The 19,826-nt window shown below is 43.9% G+C and overlaps 1 protein-coding gene across 2 annotated transcripts in view; it reads right to left on the reverse strand.

The window, feature by feature from the left end:
• Ddc (dopa decarboxylase) overlaps positions 1 to 19,826 on the reverse strand; it is an 88,092-nt gene that overhangs the window by 10,930 nt on the left and 57,336 nt on the right. For both annotated transcript variants that reach the window (XM_052198510.1, XM_052198511.1), the window contains exons 8-10: positions 13,204 to 13,298; positions 9,425 to 9,492; positions 2,706 to 2,782 (exon numbers count right to left, since the gene is read on the reverse strand). In XM_052198510.1, coding sequence (XP_052054470.1) covers positions 2,706 to 2,782; positions 9,425 to 9,492; positions 13,204 to 13,298 — 240 coding nt within the window. The remainder of the gene's footprint in view (positions 1 to 2,705; positions 2,783 to 9,424; positions 9,493 to 13,203; positions 13,299 to 19,826) is intronic.

Here is a 19,826-nt window from a genome sequence, read left to right on the forward strand (position 1 = left end):
TTGAGTGGAGGCCAGCCCCAACACCTGAGCTTCTTGTACATTACTCAGAGCTGGCAGAAGACAGTGCTAGCTCCTCCCCACACCAGCAAGTTCCTATGACTACAGTTGTTTACACATCATGGGCTGCTGAGTATGTCTTCCATGTCTACTACATCTTTAACCCTTCATGGTTTATTTTAGTGTAGGCATTTTGTAAATAGGGCCTTTTTGGGGGGTAAGATTTATTTATTATTATATGTAAATACATTGTAGCTGTCTTCAGACACCCCATCAAATCTCACTCATTAAGGAGGGTTATGAGCCACCATGTGGTTGCTGGGATTTGAACTCAGGACTTTCAGAAAGGCAGTCAGTGCTCTGACCTTAAAGCAATAAAATCAGGCAATGCTTAAAACAGTGAGAAATACACTATATTGACAATTGTGGTCTAAATGACAAATGTCTCCCATGGGCTCACAGACTTGAGCATTTGGTCCCCAGTTTGAGGTCATCTTTAAAAAGGTTATGGAAACTTTTGGAGGCAAAGCCTTGCTGGAGCGATTTCATCACTGGGGGTGGGTTTAATAGCCTCGCCCTACTTCCTGTTCTCATTCTCTCTGCTTCCTGGATGTGGATGAGACTGGGACCTGTTCCTGCCTAGCCTTACCTGTTGTCAGGCTTTTCCCACCACAGTAGACACTATCCCTCTGCAACCATAAGCCAAGATAAATAGTTTTCTCAGTTGCTTTTGTTCATGATATTTTATTGTAGCAACAGAAAAGTAATTAATATAAAAATATTTGCATTTGGAACGTTGAATTAGGAAATCTAGTTTAACATTGACTCTTTTTCCACTTTGCAAACAAAATAGATCTTTATTAACGCAGATTATATCTGGAAAGCCCACTTAATGAGAGCAATGATTTCCTTCTTTTGGCAGCAGAGAAGTTAGCATTTTCTGCTATATAAAAATCTCAGGCTGGAGATACAGGCTCGGTTGGGAGAATGGCTGCCCAGCTTGCATGAAAACCTGGATTTGATCCCCAGAATCATAAACTGGGTGTGGTGTAATTCCAACACTAGGGAGGTGGAGGCAAGACCATTATAAGTATGAGGTCACCATCCTTGGCTACACACGGAGTAGAAATACTTGTCAGGGAAATGTGGATTTCTGCTCTCTTGGTGCCCTTCAGACCCCAACCTACACTCATGATTTTGTACTGGAGGCTTTGGCCTACAAAGAAGGAAAATGGGCACATAGAACATGGTACTTTATGTTTTTTGTTTTTTGTTGTTTTTTTTTTCCAAAGAATTCAGCTGCTTTGTATACCAGGATTCAGTGAGGAGACACAGGCAGAATGTCCCCTGCATCTCCCTGTGTCGGGGAAAGTTCTGTCAGTACCTTAAGCCACTGCTCTAATGTCAGCAGGCAGTGACTGTAAAGACATGGTTTAAAGCCAGGAGGTGGCTCATGCCTTTCTTTAATCCTAGCATTTAGAAGACAAAAGCAGGCAGATCTCTGTGAGTTCGAGGCCAGAGTGGTTTATAAATTGAGTTCCAGGACAGCCAGAGAAACTCTGAATCCTGCCTAAAAAAGAGAAAGAGAGAGAAGAAGAAGAGGGGGAGGAAGGAGGAAGGAAGGGAAGAAAAAGAAGAGGAGTAGGAGGTCTGCTGTGGCACTGTTGGAAGGTGCTTGGATCCTTAAGAGGTAGGGCATATTAGGATAGTCTTAGGTCCTTGGAGATGTACATTAAAAATGGATTATGAGAGAGAGCCCACCAGTTTTTCTCCCTTCTCTCTCCTCTGACTTATGAAATGTCATAATGTGAGCACTTGTTTTGCTACGCGCTCCCACCGTGATGTGCTTCTTTCAACAAAGGTTCACATCTACGGGGCTGTCCCATCTTTACTTGAGCTTCTGGAACCACAAGTTAATCGCCTCAGGCATCTCACTGTAGCAACAGGCGGGTGAGGCCGGCTGGCTGACTTATACGGTCACCGTGGCTCAAACACCTCATTGTGTCTGCTTTCTGCCATGGTCTCTGGGAAGCACATGGCTTAATTAGAGGCCACCCCAGTTACTGCGGGCTTCCTGCTATGGCTTCTGAAAGGAGTCTGTGTGCCCCACCCCCTCCCTACACACACACTGCTTCTCTCTCACTGCCTACTTGTCCTCTTCCTAGGCAGTCTGTGCAGACACTGAGCCTCCTTAACTCTCAGGTAATCAGCACCAGGCACGGAGCACAGATCTCCCACCAAATGCAGAAGTATGCATTGATCCAGCCCTACCTAAGTTTTCTTCATATTTTCTCTTCATTTCCTTTCTCTACCAGGTTTCCTCCTTTACTTTTTTTTTTTTTTAATTTTATTTTGCTTTCTTTATGGTATTGATGGATGTTGTGGAAATACTTTTTTGGGAAAAGACGTCGGCAACAGTCGCTATTCTGAGTGTTTTCTGTCTTGGAAGGCATGCTTGTACATGTACCGGGGTCAATGGCTGCAGAGTCCTCCTGTCCTTACTCCACATGTCACTCAGACTCTTGATGATTAGGGGGAAGGGGGGGAGCCTCTGCCCCCAACTCAGCACAGCACAGAAGTTTGGAAAGTAAGCCAGGCAAGCACAGAGCCCCTCCAGTTCTGAGGAAGGTGCTATGGGCCTCTTCAACATTCCAGTGCACCCCTGAAGAAATGCCTAATCACACTGCACCACGAGCGTGTGTGCTCACCCGAGTCCTGGTGACTGTGCTTCAGATAAACAGGGTCCATATTAAAGGCTCCAGTTAAGTCAGTTCTCCTCTTCACCCTGATTTGAGAGAACAAAAGATAAGGTTTGCAAACGCCAGCGTGAATAGAGATACACTAAACAGACGCCTGTACCCCCCCCTTTGGCTATCAGACTTTTAAGAACACGGATTGGAATTTCCCCAGGAATGTCAAGCTGGGGAAAGCAGGGCCAGCCGAAGAGTAACTCAAAAGTCTCCCAGAAGCAGGTTTCACCCAGTTCCGAGGACTTGTCAGACCACTTTTGTAGGAGACAGTGAGGCCGGGCAGTGATGGGCTAGACCACACACTGACCAGGACTGCTTACTTATGCTTATCCCTAGCTCTTTATTTAAACCTGATTTCCACGTCAGGACCCAGAAAATGTGGGGGGGGGGGGTGGGGGGGAGAACACTGCGCCTCTTTGTTTCTCTTCTCAAAGTGGCCACGCTAAGGAAACTTTTTGTTTCTGTTGTTTATCATTATTATGTCTCTTAATTGGCATATTGAGGGTAGGAGAGCAAACCTAGCTTGTGAGAGCTTCCAGGGCCCTTCCAGACTCTGATCCTAATGAACTCACAGTTGCTGGACAGATAGCACCCTCCTGGGCTCTGCACTGTGCTGGCTTCTGTTGCCTCACATTTTGTAGTTGATGTTGCATTTATGTTTGCATTTGCCTTTGATTTCCAACAATCTGTACTGTTTCAGTGTGGCTTTCTGTGTGCTGATTTTAGCCGTATTTTTCCCCGTCTCTGCTACTGGAGATCACACCCAGGGCCTTGCCCATTCTAAGCAAGCCACATCAGCAGTCCATCACGGGGAGCCTCATTTGTATTTCTGATCACTGATGGGGCTGGCTACTTTTTACTAAGAGGCTTTGTATTGGACACTGCATCCAAGTGGCACACATGCACATTAAATAATAAATGAATGAATGAATGAATAAATAAATAAATAAATAAATAATAAAAAGTCTTTTTAAAAATATTCATACTTAGGGCCAGGCATTGTGAGAGTTACATGCCTTTGGTTTTATCCAGCAGGGGTATTTTTACCCTAATGCCTTTTCTGAACCTAATGTGATAACTCTGTTTCTTTTCTTTTCTTTTCTTTTCTTTTCTTTTCTTTTCTTTTCTTTTCTCTTTTCTTTTCTTTTCTTTTCTTTTCTTTTCTTTCTTTCTTTCTTCCTTTCTGCATAGAATACAGTTTATTCAGGGCATGGGGAGGGGAGTTGAGAGAGTAGTAGAGACAGAGAAAGAGAGGGAGGGAGGGAGGGAGGGAGAGAGAGAGAGAGAGAGAGAGGCCGGCCATGAGCACGTGGAGTGGGGGAGGGCGACAGGGAGAGACAGGAAAGCCAGCCGGCAAGAAGAGAGAAAGCGAATAACTGTTTCTTTAACATATAAATGACATTTTCTAACATTCTAACATACATACACATATCTAGAATACACTCATGCTGGACCATTATACTATTTTGTTAAACATCACTGCTTTACTGAAGGAGTTTTGCATCGGAAGACTGGGACCAAAGACTGCTGCAAAAATCATACCACACAACACACATCACACAAGAGATTTATTAACTGAGAATTTAAAAAAAAAGTCTAAGTTTGTGGGGTTCCGCTTTTTCTTTCTGGGCTCCTCACCTGGTTTTCTGAGACTTTATGTTAACTTACGCAACATTTGCCGTTCCCTTTAAACTGCATTTGTGATTGAATCGACATGTATCCTGACTGACTGCAGAACAGCCAAAGTTGAATATTTTACGAGCCTGGTGTATGCGTTTGGGGGCTTTCTATTTACTTTTAAATCAGGTTTGGAAAAAAGAAATTTTGTATATGTAGTTGCGGACATTCTTAATCATGTTCATCTTGCTGTACAATCCCAAAGTTTCTCCAGCCAAATCCTTTCATCGTCAGCTACAACTGACCAGTGTCTGCCTTATTTATTTGCTTCCTTGTCTGTGGTGTCGGGGAATGAATCCAGGACCTTGACTGTGTGAACCGAGGGGCGAACACTGCCTTACAACCCTGGCCTTCTTTTATTTTCTCTTAGTCGTCTTTCCTGAGATTCTTTATCTAACCAGACTGAACAAAGACCGATCTGGCTTTGTCAGTCCTCCTCTCGGCAGCTCTGATAGTAAAAGGACATTGAACTCCATATGAAGGAGTTCAAATATCAAATGAACAGTAAAAGCTTATGAACAAAATAATGAACTCATTAGGAAAACTATTTACTATGCTGTAGTGACTGCCAATTTCAGAAACTTCCATTATCTTGTCCATTTTAATATTTAAAAAAGTCACCCAAAGTATTTATGTTATATTATGGGCAAACTGTTGACGAAATCTCATTAAACAAAAGAGAGACAATTCTATTTTAAAGATTACAAAGCAAAAGACAGAGCAAAGCAAAGCAAAACAAACAAAAACGCCTCCAAACCAACCAAACAATTTGAAAAAAAATCAGGGAGCATATCTGTACATATTTGTACATATTTGTATCTTGTTTTTAGTTAAATCTTAAAACATGCCTGTAAAAAATTAACTTGGGTCTGTGGATTTGCGTCACATTTTGCAGGGTCTATGGGTTGGCCACCTGGAGCTTTTGTATTTACAGATCTCCTGCCTGCCTGCCTGCCTTTGGGTTTGCTTTATTTTGACAGGGCAAAAAATTACTGCAGGGATATGAGGGCTAGCAAGAGATCTTTTTAAAATTATTATTTAGTAGATAGATGCTTGGGACAGTGCGAAAAATCATTGAAAAAGTTCTCGGATTTCACCGTCTGAGTGACTCCCTGCCACCACCTTAAAAGGCGCCATCTCCCCCTAAAGCCCTCTGCAAACACTCAGAGGGGCCCGCCCCCTCCCCAACCCCCCAGCATGCCCCGCAGAGCCCCTCCGTGAAGGCAGCTGGGCAGAGAAATGCCGGATGGGAATGTTGTGTCTAGCTGGTGACCTTTTGCCTTTAGGCTGTACTTTCTGGGCTAAAATTCAGAGCCTTTTGTGGTGTTCAGAGAGAAAACACAGTCAATAACTGTTTGAGTGAAAGTTGAAGCAGAATGACTGCCTAATTTTGGCCCCTCTTCACCAAAACACAACCCCTTTCTTCAGCTTCTTCTGGGCCCATGATGAATGATCCCCCTCGGTTCCCTGAGCACATTTCTGTGCCTGGGAGTGTCAGATACAAGCTGCTTCCTGTATATCTGCTCTTAGATGGTATGCACAAAGTCCAGGATTCTTTCTTACCCTTTACTTAGCCCGGCACTTTAAGACATCAGTCCACCAGGCCTGATAAGGATCACTCTGAACTCTTTCACAAGAGAAAAATCCCTCCCCCTTCTGCCCCCAGCCCTTTCTACCTATCTCTCTATCTGTCTTTCTGAAGGAATCTTGTTTGTTGCACAAGATGGTCTCAAACTCCAGGCCTAAAGTAAGTCGCTTATCTCAACTTCCTGAGTAGTTGAGACTGTAGGTGCATACCACCACGCATTTCTGGATTAAGCCTTAAGCTCTAGCTTCCTTACCCATAAAACAGGGCAGTAATTCCTGACCCGCAGAGCTATTCAGAGAGAGAGATAAGCTGTGAAGTGCTGCAGAAATAACAGGCATTTGCTTAGAAGGTAAAATTCTTAAGCAAAGCCCCCCCCCCTTTTCCCGGCACTGCTGTAAATGTCTGACATAAGGAAGTTTGTCTGTGGCGAGTTCTTTGTTGCTTCTCATAGGGACCAGAAAAAAAGTAGAATTCTGTCCACGAGGCTGGAGAACTCAGTGGTGTGCTGGTTCTTGGCAAAAAGTCTGTTTTTGCCACCTACCCTGGCTCAGCCCTCCTTCAAAAAAAGCTGTGCTGTGAACTACTGTGAAGCTTGTGTTTTCTGGGAGCCTCGTGCTTGGCTGAGTAAGCGGCCTAGTAGGGCTCCGTGCTAATTACGAGAATAACATTTTGAAAATAAGCACGTGTATCAGTTTTTAAATTGAGTAGCTTATTTGAAACAAACTCAAAACCATCCTCCAATGGTTTTTGAATAACCTTCAATTCTTTCTTTCCACCGACTCTGAGGTAGGCATTGTCCGTTCTACCTCTGGGCCTTCGCTCGAGCACACACTTTCTCACCGCTGCCTGTTCTTTCCCTATTCAGATGCCTGGTCAAATGTCACTTCCCCAAAGGGCCTTTTCCTGACCTCCTATCATAAATAACCTGTCAGTGAATGAAAGAGCCAACTCATGGCGTTGTGGGCACTTTTCCTCCTCATAGTTTCTCCTCTGTTCATTCCTCACCCAAATCTCTCTCTCCATCTTTCCCCCAAGCCTTTTCCCTGACAGCTTCCCAATCATAGACCCTGAAGCCGCCATCACCTACATTTTATGTTCTGTCACCTACTATTTTATCTAGTTTCTTAGCTTACATCTGTTATTATTTTATTTCCTGGCACTCCACGGCTAAGACCACTAGAGTATAAAATATTTTTTGTTTAACTTCATACTGCTCAGGCTCAAATGAACTATGAATTTTCTTTCAGCTGCTATCCAAATGTTGACTCTGAATCCTGAAGTAATTAGAAGTTAGGGACTTCAAGGTTTATTAGGTCATAGTGGTGTAGCCTTAGTTAAGAGAATTATTGAATATTTCTTATAAAAGGTACTAGACGACTCCCTCACCTCTTCCACTAGGTGTAAATACAATAAGAAGGAATTGTGTAGGAGAAAATAAACCCTAACTTACATATCAAGTCTACCGGGGCTTTAATCTTAGATTTTCAACATCTAAGATTGTGAGAAATAAATTTGTTATCGACAGAGCCTGTGGTGTTTTTAGAGCAACTTGAATGGACTAACACATGTTATTGGATAAACATACCTCCAAAGGCCCAGAAGATACTTGTCTCCAACCTGTAGCAATATTTGTAGATGGTAAAGCCTTCCAGAGAGGGGGCCTAGTTGGAAATCTTCTGGTGTCACACTGTGCTGCTCCTGTCCTGTCTTTTTGGCATCTTAGCTGGGTGTAGAGCAAACGGTTTCTCCACCATGTGTTTCCTCCATGCTATGTGGACTCACCATAAGCCACAAGTAATGGAATCTAATGACCACAGACTCAAGTTTCTGAAACACTAAACCCAAATGCTTTTCTTCTTTTTAAGTGGATTCTCTTCAGTATTTTGTTATAGTAACAGAAAGCAGGATAGTGCAGAGGGTGGAGTTCTTGCATTCAAGCCTGGTCAGTGATTACATGAGCTCAATCCTCAGAGCCCACAAGATGGCAGGAAATGACTAACATCTAAGTGTTGCCCTATGACTTCCATAAATACTCCTTAGCTTTATGTATGCCTGTATACACACACACACACACACACACACACACACACACACACACACTCACTCACACCACACCACACACACATCACACACACATCACTCATACACACACCACACTACACATACACACACTACAGCACACACACACACACACACACAACTCACTCACACCACACCACACACACATCACACACACCTATCACTCATACACACACCACACCACACATACACACACTACAGCACCCACACACACACACTCACTCACACCACACCACACACACATCACACACACATACCACTCACACACATATACCACTCATACACACACCACACCACACCCACCCACCCACCCACACACACTACAGCACACACACACACACACACACACACACCACAAATTAATAAATAAAATTAGTAAAATGTTATTAAAAATTTGGGTGAAAAGAATGTGAAGAACGTGACAGAAAAGAATTTGATTTTATAGCAGTTAAAGGACTGCAAATAAGCCAGTAAAACAATACATTGATTATTTGGTAAACTGAGGGATTTGACTAAATTTGCCTAAATTGAGTGAGAGCTTTGCCCCTTCCTGTTTTAAAGTAAAATATCATCCATTTAATTACATTACACACAGAGCAACTTTGCAAAGTAAGCATATTGAAAACATTAACCTTACTTACTAACAAAATTCAAGCAAAAGCTTTGCCCTGGTCACGTGAGTGATTAATCAATTTCTTACCCTGATTTTTTTTTTTTTAATTTAAGAAACAAGTTTTGTTTGTCCCTGCAGCAGCCACCATGTCTTAAGGTGTCATTCCATGGGCACTCCACTACTTGATTTTAAAGCTTTTTTTTTTTTTTTTTTTTTTTTACTTAATATAGCCAAAGTGATGACTTCATTGTTTCTAAGAATTCCCAGAGGATTTTAAAGGCACGGTGCTTTATTCTCAGCAAGTACTCGTAAGCATTTAGATTGTTTAAGTCAGAGTTAGATCAAGAGGCTGATGATAAGTCTAAGAATAAATAAATACACAGAAGCAACAGAATTAAATATAAGAATTGAAATTTCCTGGGATTTGCTGTCTGCTCATGAGAGATAAGTCAGATAGCAGGCCGCCTGTCTCCACCTGCTTGTACCTCAAGCTGCTCTGTTGTAACAATGCACTCAGATAAAAGTTTGCAGGCAGAGGGAGATTGTGCAAGAATTCCAGCAGCGGCTCTGAGTTGGAGGCAAAAGATGGACTAAGCAATCATTAGAGCATTCCCTCCATTCTCATGGGGGCCCTGGATGTGTTCTGGCAGGTAGACCTCCCCCTCTGCTGCCACAGAGACAGGGGCCACCACAGGTGACCAGAACAACAGAGAAACTTACCACATGGCCGAGCAGTCAAAATTCACCAAAAGCCACTTGTGGGGATTAAAGTTAAAGGAATCTGCAAACTGTAGAGGAATAAGAAAACGACAAAACAAAACCATTTGCTCATAGCTCTTTATGGGGGAAAGCAAGACCTTGTGTATTCTAATAACTCAGGTTCCAGGCTCGAAGATCACACGAGATTCCCCCGTTCAAAGTACTGGAAATTCAGAATGTTCAGTTTATAAGTGGCATGTCCAGAATATGAGCATTGGGCCCATGAATTCTTTATGTGCATTACTCCTTCAGCTTCCTGAACTATCAAATTTCCCAGAATATGCATGTTATCATGATGACAGGAAAAAGAAAAAAAAATTTTTCAGGATAACCAGAGTTACACAGAAACCCTGTCTCAAAAAAAAAAAAAAAAAAAAAAAAAAAAAAAAAAAAAAAACAAACCCAAAAAACCAAACAAACAAACAAACAAAAAAAAACAAACAAATAAAATAAAACATTTAAAAATTAAGAAAGAAAAAATCTCATAATTAATCTAAAGTTGATTAGAATTTCTCTTTAAAAAAAAAATTAACAGAAGGTTCTTTGGCCAGCATGACACTAGATCCCAACACTTTCCATGTGCCTAAGGGTTTTCCTCCTCGATTTTAAAGATGAAGTCTAAGTTTAGTAAACAGTTGCCAGTTTCTTGGCAGGAGGGTCACAGATAACAACTGCAGTTTTGCTGGCCATGCTTGCAAGGAGAAAATAGATTTCAACTGCCGACAACAGCTAGAAGGCTCCTGGGTCTCAGCTGTTCGCTTCACAAAGGCTGCTTTCTGCCTTTTCCAAATACAGGCCCCGGGTTTCTGTGTTACCGTTGAGAAGCAACAGCGTCTTTGGCGTCGGAGCTTAATTTAGATAGAAGCAAGCCCGGATTTCCTAAAGGGACATTTTTCAAACTTCCCAAAACTTAGCAGTTGCTCCTCTTTATTTAATTCCAGGGACCCTCACTAAGGAGGTAGCAAAGCCCTAAGGACCCGATTGGTGTCAGTGATAGACATGGGGCCCAGCCGAAGCAAGCTTCCATATGGACCCAAGCTGGAGGTGCGGATTCATTTCCTCCCAGGTTTCAGAAAAAGTAATTTTGAGAAGGAGGCAGGAAATTACTGCAAGTTTCATTTGTTGATAAAAGGAAACAAAAGGTTAAAGCGGAGCATTGTTTGCTGGGGATTTTATTAGTTCCCTCCACTGGGGCTGATCTGTTTAAACTTCTTTCATTACGGTACAGTGATATTTTCCTCCCGCTGACAGAGAGGACGGCCCTTATCTGCAAGGGTCGGGCCACAGCAGGATATTGCGGCCGCTTATCTGACCACGGAGCAGCTGAGCCCTCAGCCAGGCAAGGAGAGAGCTGTACCACTAATGGAGGAAAAATTGCAGCGAGTCCTTGTCCCCGTGAGTGCTGTGAATGGTGTCTGCTTTTGATAGGATCTGGCTGCGGTGCCCATCGCCCTGGTGGTCTGACTGTCCGGCACCCCTCTGTGAAAGGTGAAACTTTTGAAGTTGTCAGTTCAGGCCGAAGACGAGCACTGGTAGATCAAGAAACCTTAAACCGGATACCTGAACTCAGGAGCGTCCAGTCTAGGCCCAACTACAGGAAAAGCACAGAAGTGTGACCCTTCTTGCCTCCACTATGCTGAAGGGCAGATGGATTGCATGTCCCTTGTCTGAAATGCTTCCTTATGTTTAAAAGTATTTACACACACGGGGTGAAGTAGGTTAGCCACAGGACCCAAATCTAAACATGAAATATAAGTGTTCTAAGACACAGCTTGGAGGTTATTTTACTAAGTGTTTTTTTTTTTTTTAAATTTCTATGTATGAGACAAAGCTTCATACATAGGATGGAATTTACCACTTTGGCATGATATCAGGGCTTGGGAAGTTTGAGATTTTGGAGCACACTGGATGTTGGAGTTTGGATTAGAAACGTCACACACCATCAATCATTTCCTAGATCCAAATATCCACAAAACTGGTAAGGGGTTTGGCATCACGATCATAGGATCAGAACTTTCCACGTGTTAACACAAGTACTTAGCGATTTTGACCTCTTGCTAACCTCCGAGGATGGATTCAAGTTTAGTATGTATGAAATACTCCGTAAGGGAATACTGACTGCATAAGAGAATGAGTGATCCTAGTGGACATAGAAACCACAATGCTATTGGCTCATCAGCAAGAAGGGGGATTATTCTCAGCAAAGATGGGACAATTTGTATTCCGTACCTTTGACAGTCGCTTTTCTGTTATTACAGTCTTATGAGAATTCAAAACAGTAATTAGAAAATTGATCGGCAAGCCTGACATGCAAGCAGAAAGAGGTTTAGGGGGGAGTTTCTTTTAAGCCCTGATGAAAAATAATGAAAGCATCTAATGCATGCTCAGTTTTCCTGCGCACCACACTCTTCCTAAACCCTTTAAGTGTGATTAACGCAGCCACTCCTAAGGCTCACTGCACAAAGGAGTCATCACTGGTAAATCTACTTTATGATATGATAGAGGATACCTGACCTGCCTAAGGGCACATAGGGATTCCAGTCTGGAAGGGTGAAGCCTGCTTGCTGATCCAGCTCCCCTTACAAAGTGAAGTCTCAGGAAACCTCTTCTTCCAAGAAGAAAGCAATTCTTTTCTGGCTAAAGCACCAACTTCCCTAACTTAGCGTCTCCCTCCTTGGACACACTTCTATAGGAGGCCTCTTAGGGTTCTTCAGTGCATTAATATTCTAGTTGCCAGGTGGAAAAGCTTCCTATTCTATGGACAGCCCAACAGTAGAATTCTGCCCAAGTCTGGAAAGATGGACCGCAGGGCCCATCTGGGTCAAGCCTGTTAAGTCTGCACTGGTTTGTGCTCTGTGGCTCTGGGGAGGAGAGGAGAGCAATCCTGGCTAACTGTTTTCATTGTTACTTCTCAAGAAAGACTTTCATTTGGGATGACAGGATACATTTTGAAATTTTCAGAAGAGTCCATGGGACATTTAAAATGCATGGGTGACTTTCTGTGGAATATTGGCCACTGTGACCGGCCATCTTACTCAGGTATGTGAGAAGAATGTGAACAACTCATTGAGCCAGATTGTACCGGGTTGCGGGTTGACATTTTAAATTATTGTTTGACTGGAATGCATGTATAGCCATTTTATTTTACTCATAAATTTCTTTCATGGCTTTATATGTATAAGTCTAATCTATGATGCACAGCTCTATCCAGGATTTGTAACAACTGGAAAAGGGCTATCTGCCTCAGGAGTGCTTCAAAATTCAGGCTGTGTAACTGGAATGTCCTCAGCCCCTGTCCCGAGGTACTGTATTTATTAAGTTAGTTTTCATTTTTTTTAAATGATGTATATGGGGGCACAGTCTATGTACATGTACGGCATGCAGGGGTGCACAGGTCAGAGGCATCCAGTCTGCTAGAGTTGCAGTTATGGGAGTAGACGCTGGAAATCAAACTCAGGTCCTCTGCAAGAACAGTACACACGTTTATTCCCTGATTAATTTCCCTGGCTCCCTGAGGGCATTTAATTTCTAATAACCATTGCAATTGGCTAGAAAGTAGTTTGATGAAATAAGCCAAAGTGATAAGAGTTGGGGTGTCCAATTCTTACAAAGGGAGATTTCACTGACAACCTCGGGGTAACAGTGCTGCTCAGTGGTAGACTACTTGCCAGGTACACAGGAGGCCCGTAGGCTTGATTTTCAGTGCAAAAACAAAAGGCCTCAATGAACAGCTTACTCACCTCCACACCATTCAGAAGATGCCGGAACTCAGGGCAGATAAAGGCACTGCCTGCATACGCAGCATCAATGTGCAGCCACACGCCCTCCTGGTTGCCTAAGATCAGAAGGGAAAGCTGAGTTCTCCCCTGAGCACACACCCCACCTTGTGTGTCTAGCATACATACCACTTACACATAGCATATCAATAGTACTTGTGGAACAAATAGCTGGATCCCCAAAAGGCCCTCCCGTCAGGAGGCGTGAGAACTTAGGGCAGAGGTACCAACATCTGGTCAACACATCAGCTGCCCAGAGAGCCCTTGGAAAGTGGGGGAAACACAAGCAACCATTGAGCAAAGTACTGAGGCCAGCAAAGCTCCCCTACTGTGCTTACTCACATTCTCTTCTCTTTTCCGTGTTCCTCATTCCACGCAGCACCTTGGGTGCTCTCCCTCACTGCGTCTGCCACCCCTTCTCAAGTCCTCCTTTCAGAAACAGCCTTAAGGCAAGTAGGGCATATAACTCATGGTCTTGGTCAATTTGACCAGATTTGGAATCACTCAGAAAGGCAACGCTCTTGTCTGTGAGGGTATTTCTAAGGAGGATTAACCAAGGATGGCCGACCCACACTAGTTGTGTAGAAAGAGGTCCCAGGAAAACACTGTCACCTTCCGGCCTCAGACGCTCTCTCCCCATCAGCTGCATTTATTGCTGGTGCTGTTCTCTGTCATCTGGCGTCCCACTCTGGCTTCCTCAGCCTTCCCCCATGCACTCAATGCCAGAAACTTTTCTGTTATCTCCAGGTCCTCAACCGTAGACTGGGCCTTTGGAGCAGCCATTTCCTGAACCAAGCAGTGACTGAGACTGTGTCTCTACATAGAGGCAGCCATTGCAGACAATCTAATACATCCCATTTTTATAACATATATGTGTATAGCTGTGTGTACAGGATACACATAGGCATACATTTGATTGATTCTGTTCCTCTAGAGAGCCCCGCAAATGCATACACGAATGTTGCTCTGCCTCTTCCGTGTCCACCATAAACTTAGGTAATTTATCTTAAACTACCCTTGGCTCCTGTCATAAATAACTTATGTTTCTTAACTGAATTTTCCAGCTTTTGCTCTCGCTATGATAAAATACCTTAACAAAAGCAACTTAAAGGAGAGTGGGTTTACTTGGCTCGAGGCTCAAGATAGAGGAGTTCTGACAATGGGAGCTTGAAGCAGACCATCCTGTTCAATCTATGACCAAGAAGCAGAAAATGACAACTATTTGCCCTCAGCTAGCTTTCTGCTTTTTAATGAAGTGCAGGACTCTAACCCAGAGAATTGTGTTACCACTTTTAGGGTGGGATTTCCACCTCAATTAACTTAATCCAGATAATCCTCTAAAGGTCTGGCCAGCAGCTAATCTAATCTAAATGAGGGTACTGGTGTGCCTGGTGTGTCTCCTACCAGAGACCAGAGCCTACCAAGTTGACAATCATCACTCACCTTCTCTCCCACCAGACATAAGAGCCTTAAATCTAGAGTGCTCACATTCTTTGAGGATGAGAACGTCTCCTCAGCAAGCGTGCATGTGCCCTTGGTCACGTAGCCTAAGCTTCATTCTGAAGGTAAGGGGTGGCAGCTACAGCTTTGAGTATACATTAGATGATATCCGTTACTTTGCCTATTCTATCGCTTAGAAGTCAGTGAAAAAAATATTGATTTTCGAGCAGGGCATTAAAGGCACACACCTTTAATCCTAGCACTCCGCAGAGGCAGCTGGATCTCCATGAGTTTGAGGCCAGCCTGGCCTAAAAAGCAAGTTCCAGGACAGCCAGGGCTGTCACACATAAAAATACCGTGTCTCAAAATGACAAACAAAAGAATTAATTTTCATGTGTGGTATAGTAATTTATAAATTGAAATAAATATTCCATGCCTCTTAAGGCCTCTTAAGACTCAGGAAGTAAACAAACTCACAGGTCTCTGGTAGTTCCTGAAATTTACAAAATTTATAAAATGCACCCCCCACCCCTACCCATCCTCCCAAAATTATGTTAATAATCATGGCTGCTAGGAAAAGGAGATTGTCCAGAAGAGCGGCCTACAAATTATGCTGGGAACAGCAGGGCTCAGCGTCTGTAAGATATCAGTTAAGCTGGGGTTGGCTTTTCAGTGATGGAGCTGCCCTTGAGTAATCCATCTTCCTCTGAGAAACTTCTGACCCAAAAGCCTGTAAATGACCCCAATACGGCCAGTATTTCACTAAGTTGGATGTTTGTGGAATTGTTAATTTGGGTCTTTGATTAGTTCCCTGTCTGAGGTGAGTCGTGCTTTTTTGTATCTTATCTGGGAAAAACACCCCAAGAGAAACAGTTCAGGCACCAAATATAGTCATGAGGTAGTTAAGATACGAAGGCTGAGGCTTCGGAGAGGAGAGTAGGCCACCATCTCTGAACAGGCGAAGAGCCTGCTGTCCTCGTATCCGTACAGAATGACGGATCCGCCCCTGAGATTGTCCATACACGATGATCGTTAATGTGTGTGCTGTGAGAAAAATAGGTGATTGTGAATACTGCTGATAAAAGATGTAAGAGACCTTCCAAAGCTTTGATTCAGTTATTCTTCAAAGTAAGACTCTTGGTACATCAAGGTCATATGAATTATAAACTTTGTGGATACCACTATGCCAGGACACTGTCGAGAACTAAGATATAAGAAGACACCCAAGTCATCTGAAGCAAGGGTGAAGGTGTCAGCCTTGCCAAGGGCTCACACGCTCCCCGAGGTGGGTGAAGCAGGAGACACATCCTTAGGCTAACACAAGATGCTCCCCCAGGAGCAACAGGATCATGATGGATGGCCATCACAGCCATTACGCAGATTAACCGTGAGGCCGGCAGAACTTTATACTCCTTTGTAAGACAAGACACGCTGTAATTCGAATGTCTGTTAAATCCTAGCCTCCAGGGTGAGGGCATTGCCTTTGGGAAGTGACCAGATCATCATGGTGGAATTCTGAGATACCAGAGAGACCACTTATATTCTCTGCCATGTGATCATACATAGAAAATGCCACCCATTAGCCAGGCACCAAATCAAAACTAGTGCTTTGTTCCTGCCTTTCCACACACCAGAAGTTTAAATGGTGAATTCCTGTTGTTTACACACCCCGGGGTCTGTAGTGTTGTGCAGAGCATCCCAAATGGACTAAAACAAGATGACGTCATGTTTTCCATGGGTGCTGCTTGGGTCCCACATAGACCTCTATTTATAGAATTTGCTTTTTCCGCTGAGGTCCTCTAACATAGCTCCACAGATGCCATTGTTTATGTTAAGTTCAGGTTATCAGATGAAGGAGTGGGACAAAACAAGATGGAGAGTCTTCATGGGTCAACCACAAGAAGCCCTCATACCTCGGCATGAGGAAGGTAGGGTCTAGAAGGCCATTTAGGCTGCTCTTTCTCTCACACTGCTTCTCCCAATTCCTCGACCCTTGAGAGAAGGTCATGATGAATAAGTCAGTAAAGCCTTAAAAGAGAAAACAAGCCATTTGGCTGCACCCTAAGTGTCTCAGGGCTTGTTTCACAGCACCCAGATGGGAGACAGTTCACTCTGAATCTCAACAACTAAGTGGGGGACAGCTAAGGCTCCTCTAGAATGCATCACCCATAAATCTGGTTCAGTAGGTAGGAAAATAGTCTATACTGATGAATCAAGTTTACAAGCAAAATCTAACCTCTACTCTGGTTTCTGAGAGACGACCTATACACCTCTTTTTTTTTTTTATTTAATTTTATTTTTTGCATGGGGCTTTGGCCCTAGACAGTCTGATACTATGCTTTGTGATGGGGATACTGGGAAATTTTGACTTCTGGAGGAGTTGATCACTAAAGGTACAAGTTGGCCTTCCAGGAGGATCTGAGTAGGACCAAATCCACACAAAAACAAGCACCAAAAGGTTAGGGGACCTCGACTGCTACGGAAATGTCATCACTCAGTACACATGGTTATATATTATATATAGCTAGAGCATTTCATACCCTTATGATTCCTCAGAGTTCACCAGAGGCCCCGTGTGCTCACACTTCAAGACTGTCCTGTGTGTCTTCTCTGCTGATTTTAATCTCTAATCTTCAACCATCCCTGTGAGATAGTTCTCAGTACATTTTATAGTCTTTAGCAGCTTATGGGATCTAAAGGAGTTTGAAGAGTCCTCAGGTTGTAGCTAGTGTCTAAACAAGGGTACTCAGTCGCAAGGACTGCCTTGTGGAGGTTGTCTTCTTCAACTTGGACCAACCCCAAACTCCATCAAGAAATAACTCACAAATACTCCTTAGAAGCTTCTATCTGGGCTTCTCCTGGTCCTAAGAGGAAGGGAGATGGTATTGACAATGCCTCTGTGTTCTGCATCTTCCATGCTTGGCTGGTATCAGCCCCATCATTGAGGTTCTCCAGCACATATACACAGGTAGGAATTATGTGGATGTAGCATGAACACCCAACTGCTAGATATAGGGAGTTACAGATGTCAGGCACAGTACCAGTGAGTCTCATACCACCTTTGACTTCTGAAGCCATTGGCCTCCTATTGCTATTACAACCTGTTTTCTAAGAGCTTGCCTTAATATGCAGAAGCCAGACCAGGGTGACCGTGGCAGCACAACCTCCTTATAGCCCCTCTGACCCTTAGGATGAAGCTGTGGCAGGCTATAGTATACCCATCTCCTCCCTATTACCCTTCCTTGGTGTCCCCATGTGTGTACCTAAGGCCACCACCTATCCATCTGCTATAACTTATCCTTTCCTTAATAAACGCTGCTCCCCTCCCATCCCCAGCAAACAGAAGGCATTGGCTTAGAGACAGTGGGTTACAAAGGCTTAACTATAAGACACTACCACCAGTTAGTAATCGCCCTCACGTACAAACATTGGCCATGCATGAAAGGGTTAGGTGTTGGCCTATTAGCACCCCTAACACTGTCCCAAGAGCAGTCTCTGGGTTTGAACCCAAACTGCAAAGCGCATAGCAGGCTCTGCCCACAGCACCCGAACCGCCTGATAGAGGGAGCTGCAGGACAGCAGGGCAGCCTGAGCTGTGCTCATCCAGCACTGTGAGCATTAATGGCAGGGACCACCTGCTGGCTGTCATCTTCCTGCTCCTGTGGGGAGCCAGATTGAGTTCAGGGATAGCAGCCGTGTAGTCTCTATCTGGCAGAAGACTTCAGTGCTTTAAATCCGATAGCCCTGGGGAATGACATCAGCCGGCTGTTGGCCAGGACATTCAGTCCTTGGCCTGACATCTGAGTCAGAGGACTTCGACTTGCTTGGCTGAGCTTGTGAAGGTCTGCAGCTAACGAGGCCCACAGTTCAGCCATAGCTGTGGATGGCCAGCTAGTTCAGTGTGTTCTCAGCCTGCTGTATGTGGCTGTCTTTAGCCAGTAATAATCACAGTTGTGCCATAGTTCATAACAGGTGGAGCCAAATCCTGAGTGAATGACAAGGCTGTGCCCACCCCGCTTCTCACGGTTGGTGATTAGCCTCACGGTCCTGGCAGTATAAGCAGGTACTACAGGCAGTACATGCCTTTCCTACAGCCTATTGTCTGCAAGAACTCCCCTGAGCTGCACTGTGAAGGAAATATTGTTTTACCATTATGAGAACCATTTTTTCTTTCCAAGTTTTAGATAGGGGAAAATGAAGGTCAGAATTTAAGACATGCAGCTGTAAGCTATAAGCTTCTCTGCCGCTTAAGGTCATGGCCGGGCCCCACCTCCACCATTGTCTTGTGCTGGCCAAGGAACAATGACCCAAGGGAGAAGAGCCTATCCCGAGAAGAGACCACAAGTACAACAGGGGTTAGGAGAGGTGGGAAACGTGCTTGGCCCACACGGAAGGACAGTGGAGCCAAATGCCAAGCAGGTGGCGTGATGTCTGGCACAAGTCGAAGGGCTGAGGTCAGAGAGCTTGCTAGGGACATCTCCACCCGAGCCTTCACGTCCCTGATGAACAGAGAAGGGTGAGCTTCATGGACTGATATAGCCTTGGTGCCTTAGAAACAGTTCCAAGGCCTGCTGAGTTCCCAGAGCTCAAATCAAAGGCGAAATCTTAGAAACACGGGCATTTATTCATTTTGCAGCTAACGCAGAATTCTAGTCTTGATGAGAAAGACAAAATGTCCTGATTGAGGGAAGAAGGAGGCGAGCACGAGGCCAGGAAGTTATCTGAAATGGGTATTTCTTTGTAGAATTTGCTAAATCAATACTAACAGCTATGTGCTCCTTACTGATGGGCATGTCTGAGAAATTTATCATCCCACAAGGCAGTCGTCAGGAAAACCTTGTAGAGTTTTGCTTGTACAAACCTCAGAAGTAACACATGGCATTCTAACTGGTGTTTACCCTCACTGAAAATGCCACACAGCATAGCACAGCACAATAAATTATGTCTGTCTGTCTTTCCTTTGCTTCTTTTGAGATGCAGCTCTGGCTGTCCTGGAACTCACTCTGTAGAGCAAGCTGACCTCGAACTCAGAGATCTGCCTGCCTCTGCCTTTTAAGTGCTGGGATTAAAGGCACACACCAACATTTTCTGGCTTACAATAATTTATTTTCTTTTAAAAAAAAAGATCCTTTAAAGTGGGTATGACT

The sequence above is a fragment of the Apodemus sylvaticus genome, chromosome 11 (assembly GCF_947179515.1).
Source record: "Apodemus sylvaticus chromosome 11, mApoSyl1.1, whole genome shotgun sequence".
Taxonomy (NCBI): Eukaryota; Metazoa; Chordata; class Mammalia; order Rodentia; family Muridae; genus Apodemus; species Apodemus sylvaticus.